This window comes from Rhagoletis pomonella, unplaced genomic scaffold (genome assembly GCF_013731165.1).
Source record: "Rhagoletis pomonella isolate Grant_MI unplaced genomic scaffold, Rhpom_1.0 Rhpom_scaffold_00007, whole genome shotgun sequence".
In the NCBI taxonomy this organism is placed as follows: domain Eukaryota; kingdom Metazoa; phylum Arthropoda; class Insecta; order Diptera; family Tephritidae; genus Rhagoletis; species Rhagoletis pomonella.
The window spans coordinates 6,975,230-6,981,229 of record NW_023458561.1 but is presented as its reverse complement, the minus strand read 5'-3'; the positions used below and the strand labels follow the sequence as shown (position 1 = coordinate 6,981,229).

At 33.0% G+C, this 6,000-nt stretch overlaps 1 protein-coding gene across 1 annotated transcript in view; it reads right to left on the bottom strand.

Moving 5' to 3' along the window:
- Positions 1–1,823: 1,823 nt before the first annotated feature.
- LOC118742286 (mannose-1-phosphate guanyltransferase alpha) overlaps positions 1,824–6,000 on the bottom strand; it is a 49,025-nt gene continuing 44,848 nt past the window's right edge. The window contains exon 7 of the mRNA XM_036474241.1: positions 1,824–2,189. Coding sequence (XP_036330134.1) covers positions 2,089–2,189 — 101 coding nt within the window. The 3' untranslated portion in view covers positions 1,824–2,088. The remainder of the gene's footprint in view (positions 2,190–6,000) is intronic.

The window sequence follows — 6,000 nt, the reverse complement described above, 5'->3', positions numbered from 1 at the left end:
GGTCAAAATTGCGGTACCCAAGCATACTAACCAAATATTCGCTTTGATTTTTCGAAAGCCAACTTTAAAAAGCTTAGCAAAGAACTGTCTAAATTATGGTGGCCTGTATATAAAGAAAATATTGAACAAAGCGTTGCACTTTTTAACTTTACTTTACATAAATTATTTGAAAAGCATATGCCTAAACGCATGTATGTTCCTGAAGAACAAACACAGTTATGGTTCACTAAAGAACTGAGAAATATGAAAAATAGAAAGTCACGTTATTTTAGATTACACAAAGAACCGGTTTACACTCATACTATGTAAAATACTCACTTTTGTGTCATAAGTTTTTTGAATTAAACAAAACGTGTTATAAAGCTTACTTGTGTAAAATCAAACGGCGTATAATATATAACCCCAAATCATTTTATGACTTCGTAAACTCCAACCGAAATGTACGTGGGTTTCCTTCCGCCATGAAGTATTAAAAATACCGTCTTTAGTGATAATCAAACAATTTCTAACATGTTCGGTCAGTTTTTTAAATACAATTATTCCATTAACTCACATGCTAACATTGACTATACTTTTAAACTATGTCCAATGAACTCAATAAATATCCCAGTAATATCTCCCGATGATGTAGTAGTTTATCTGAAATCCTTAAAGCAATCGTTCATAACCCCGTTACATAAAAGCGGTAGCAGATCTTCAGTGGAGAGCTACCGGGGAATAGCTAAGCTTTCTGCAATTTCTAAATTATTTGAAGCAATTATAACAAATCAGTTGACGAATTCTATCTCTTCTAGTATTTCATATAGTCAACATGGATTTTTCAAGGGCAAATCAACTTCTACAAATTTACTTGAACTAACGTCCTATATCTCAAAAGCATTCAGTGAAAGCAAAACTGTTAATGTTATATATACTGACTTCAGTAAAGCATTTGACAAAGTGTGCCACTCGTTGCTCATCTATAAACTCGATCTTCTTGGTCTTCCACCTAATTTTCTACGTTGGATCTCTTCATACCTCTATGATAGATCACAAAGGGTAATGTTTAAAAATACTATCTCTGACGTCATTGATGTTACTTCAGGACTCCCTCAAGGTAGTCACCTAGGCCCGGTTCTGTTCTTGCCTTTTATAAACGATATTTCTACAGATATACAATTTTCCAAAATTTTAATGTATGCAGATTAGTGATGGCACGATTAATCGAATAATCGATTATTAAATAGCTAAACCACCGTCCACTCTAGTTTAGCACGAGAATGCGTTTTTACTATTTGAGGCATTTGATGTCACCGCGGCCATCTCTGTGCGCGACCTCTAAGGATTTGGATGAAAGTTGAAGAGATTGAAGGTCTAGGTGACATGAATATACGTGTAGCATATTTTTTATTTTTTTTTGCCTATTTACACGGGACTTAAATTTTAAGAAAACGTCATACATACCTTTCTTTAAAGTGCTGTATCCTCGAAACCTTTTAACGAAACTTAATGAAGCAAAATGTTCCGTTTTATTTTGGGCTTTAATTATAAATTTTTACATTTATGTGCAACGTATAAAAAAGTAAAAAATTTTCTTTTGGATTTTTTTTTTATTACAGCATTTAAACTTTTATTTTTTACACAAACACATTGTCTATAATGTCAACTTTAAGTACCCAAATGGGCGTAATAGGCTACGAAGGCGTGTGGACTCTAGATCGTCTAACTCTAGAGCAATATGATAAATCAAACCGCACATTCGGTTCTACCTTCGGTCGGACTCTATATATAATAGACAACTGTTATGTTAAAATTAAAAATAAGTAAAATATTAAACAAAGCAGTAATAATAAATACTCAACTCGTAGGATTTATTTCAAAAATATGCTATTTGTAACTAGATATGTATGTATTTAAAAAATTACACAATGTACAAATGTGTGCATCTGCAGATATATGTAAATTGATATCCACAATAGCATTCGTAATACATATTAAAATACAAATGTGCTACTAATTTGAATTTGAACTTTTTTCGCTAGTTGAATACAACTAAAAAAAAGAATATTTAATATGTGCACATATATAAGTTCTAAATTGTTTAAAATTTTATAAAATTATTTCATTCTTGAAACTTCTAGATAACTCCTTGTGCGGCAAAACAATGCTGTTCAATAAGATCTTCTCAGATGGAACCTGTACAAAACAGCCTGAAAAAAAATATATATATATTTTATTAATTGTATGGTACTATTATAACAGTATTAATTATTCCCAAAAAAATTTTGGATGACGAAATGGAATCTGAACACATATGTAGGTATGCACAACAGTTTCATCACGGATAATAGATGTAAGTTACGTAATAGTGGTAGTAGTAAGTTAATCTGTTTTCATTAGTGTGGTCCAAAATGAGTAAGGTCGGAATTTTAACGCTCTCATCCCTTTATTTTGAAATAAAAAAATATCTAGGGTAAGAGGAAGGACATATGGAGTCTCTAATACGGCATCACAAAGGGCCCATGGTGGCCTAAGTGTGCCCTTTTCCTGAGGGATAAGGGCAGCCGAGATAACCTAACCTAACCTGGGGGTGAGAGCATACAAATTTAAACAAATGTATTCATAGCATCTCTAATGTTAACGAAACATAAAGGTATCCACACACCTATGCGATTCTGTACGTGCGAATCTGTTCCGACAAATATTACAACAATGCCGACGATAGTTTTAAATGAGGAACCACACACTTATACGATTTTGCTGCAGCGATTTATTCGAACATGCACAGTTCTTCTTTTCGTCGTGCCGAAATCGCAGACTGCCGCGTTTTGTGAACGCAAAAGGCTAATAGAAGGATTTTACAATATTAAAACAAAATTGAACGTAAGAAAACGAAACATATTTGATGTAGAAAAGATAAGAATTTTATTTTTGTTGAAAAATATTTTTTGCTTGTCTGTAGCATCAAAAACGGGGCGGATTCTTCGCGACAGAATCGCGTAGGTGTGTGGATACCTTAAAGTTTTAAGGAAAAGTTATTTTTTCAATCAATCTTCTCAAACTTCCTCAAATCAAAAACTTATAATTTACCCAACGTGCAGGTAAAAGAAGTTCAAATATTTAGTACTGGAGGAGATAGGGATCATTGTCTTTAAATGGCGTATTCTGACTGTTCAACCTAAAAGTGCTGAGGCCGAAATATGTTTTTCATCAGCAGGTTTTGTGTGTAACAACTTCAGGTCAAAATTAGGAGACTCCGCTTTGAATGCTTTGCTGCTCTTCGTACACATTTTAAGTGCAATAATAACAACACCGGCACAAAAAAGATGTGTGCTGTTAACCAGACCCATCTACCAACATGCATTTCGACCCGCTGAATCTGATTCTGAGGTCCGTTTGACTTGTACACTCTAACAAATTTCAAGTAAATTGCGAAAAAATTACAAAAAAATCGCCATTCGACATTTCTTTATGGAGTAGAATAACAAAAATTTCAAAAATCTTGTAGGCTTTCATATATGCAATAGTTGTCGGAGATATATATATAGAAACGATAATAATGTATAATAATATTATAATATTATCAACTGTCTTGCATTCAAAAGAGGGATCTGACCTGTCGTCTGCTTTGATAAGATCACAAAACTCTCCTTCCGTAGCTTTGGCGATATTTTCGCTTTGAGCTGAATCAAGAACACATACATTATTATCGTTTCTATATATATATCTCTCCGACAACTATTGCATATATGAAAGCCTACAAGATTTTTGAAATTTTTGTTCCATTTGTGCGTAACGAAAGAAAGATTTGTCCGAACAGTTTGGTGATTTTTTTACGCAGCGGATTACAACATTTATCAGGTCGACCCATTATTTTCTATATATTAAAGATGCCACGGCCGATTGTTCAAAAACTGATTGATTTGACACTCACTCATTTGACTTTTAGTTATTATTATTTTTTTTTTTAATATAGTGTTTCTTTAGCAACCCCCGCATAAATCCAAGCTTTAAACTTTGTGCGAGTCTAAAGCCCCATATATATGAATTTTCAGGTTTATTCAATAATTTTCCCTACTCGACCTTCAACTGACCACGCACCTGACGTGATGGAGGCTAACGGACCTCGGATTTGCATTCAGCGTATCGAATAACATAGGGATATATAGATTTCGTTTAATATGCATACACAAATAGTGGTTTTATATCTAAAGAGCCGTATGGTTGCACAAAAATTTTTTTGAGCACATTAGCAAAAGATATTGTAAGGAACATTTCGACCCCTAAAGTTGATTAAAATCACAACGAGAAATTAAAAAAAAATTATTTAAAAAATAAAGAGCTTGAAAAAAATTTAGAAAATTAAAAAAAATCCTACCAATTTTCAGAAAGCTATTTTTTTACGTACTCACAAAGTTTCATGAAAATCGCATGAAAATTTTGGTCGCAATAATTATTACAAAAAAAAGGTGCATAAATATTAAATTAAAAAAGTACATAAAACAAGTAAGAAAGTCTAAGTTCGGGCGGAGCCGAACATAAAATACCCGGCGCAAGTATTAAATATACAGTAACGAGCAAAACTGTAACATGGTTTAACACTTTTTGTTTCAACCACCGCTATATTTCCAAGTTCTAACGACTTTCATACTTTTGCTGTATATTCTTGTTGGTACATCCCTACTCCCTCTCTCATAATGATTTGAAGACAATACAACAACAATAAAAAAACCAGCAGACAAAAATGTAAATTAAGGCAGATGTTACAGTTTTGCACTCACTCTCAGTTTTGCATTTGACAGTTATCTTTTACCTAGTTGGAAGTCAGATGACTTTTTTCTATATTGTAATTTATTGAAGAAGTGATCACCAGTAAATAATATAGTTAATCAGGAACCATAAATGTAAATAATAGATTTACTACGGAAAGGCGGAACCGCACGAAAAGTGGCAAAAAATTTTGGAATTTGCTACTTAAAAATGTTAAGACTTAGAAAAAATATAGCCTAAAGTGTTCCCAAGGACAAAGGAAGTCTGTTAAAAAATATTACGGTACGATATCTTGTGAACTTAGAAGCAAGTAGCGATGCAGCCACTACTACAGAAGCGCTTAAGGTATTAAACTTTAATGCAAATCAGTAGACAGCGAGGCGAAGAATTGCCAAATTGAGCGCAAAGGCATCATAAAGAAGAAATAAGCAAATGTGATCATAATACATGTGCGAGTGTGGCAGCATTTCACTGCATCGCACGAAAACCGAACCGTTGCCTATTGGGATATGTTAGGCCGTTCAGAATGCAATAAAAAACAAATTTTTAAGTTTCAATTGAAGGTTATTTGGTCTGTGTGCGCTAATGGCTGGTAATAAAAGTTTTGTAAGCGGAAAATTAAGTTCCTGTCAAATTTTAAACCATTTTCGAATTCTGTGTACTCTTGTAAGCGGTAAATTTTGTCACCATCTCATAAGCTGGTAACAAAGTATTGCCCCGTGAAATATGCAATGCTGAATATTTTAACTGCATTACCAACGTAACTAGAATCGCGGTGACGAGAACTGGTAACATTTTTTGGTAATAAAATTTTCCGGTTACAAAATCTTTGGCAACGTGCAGAATTAATATGAACTTCACTTTAAAAAATTTTAATTAGAAGCCGGTTTCTCTCCTTGCCCCAGGAAGCAAACTTTATACTCAGTTGCTTCGTTTTTGTTGTATTGAAAAAAATATTAAATTTTTTTTTTCAAACTGTGGAAAAGTACCACTATTTAAGGACTTCATCTATAATCCCTCATGGCTTAAATTAAAATTTTCTCAACTACGCAAAAACTTTGAATGGCTAAGAATTCGCTAAAAAGAGTGTCTTACTATATGTCTTGTATGCAAAACTCTTTTACAATGTCAGCAAATTGTGAAAAAAGAATTGTAAGTTATAGCCATTCGAATATTCAAATTTTTTGTTATTAAACTGAAAGTTATTTTCGATGTAACTAGCAACACTCAGCCTGCTTTTTAAATAATTTA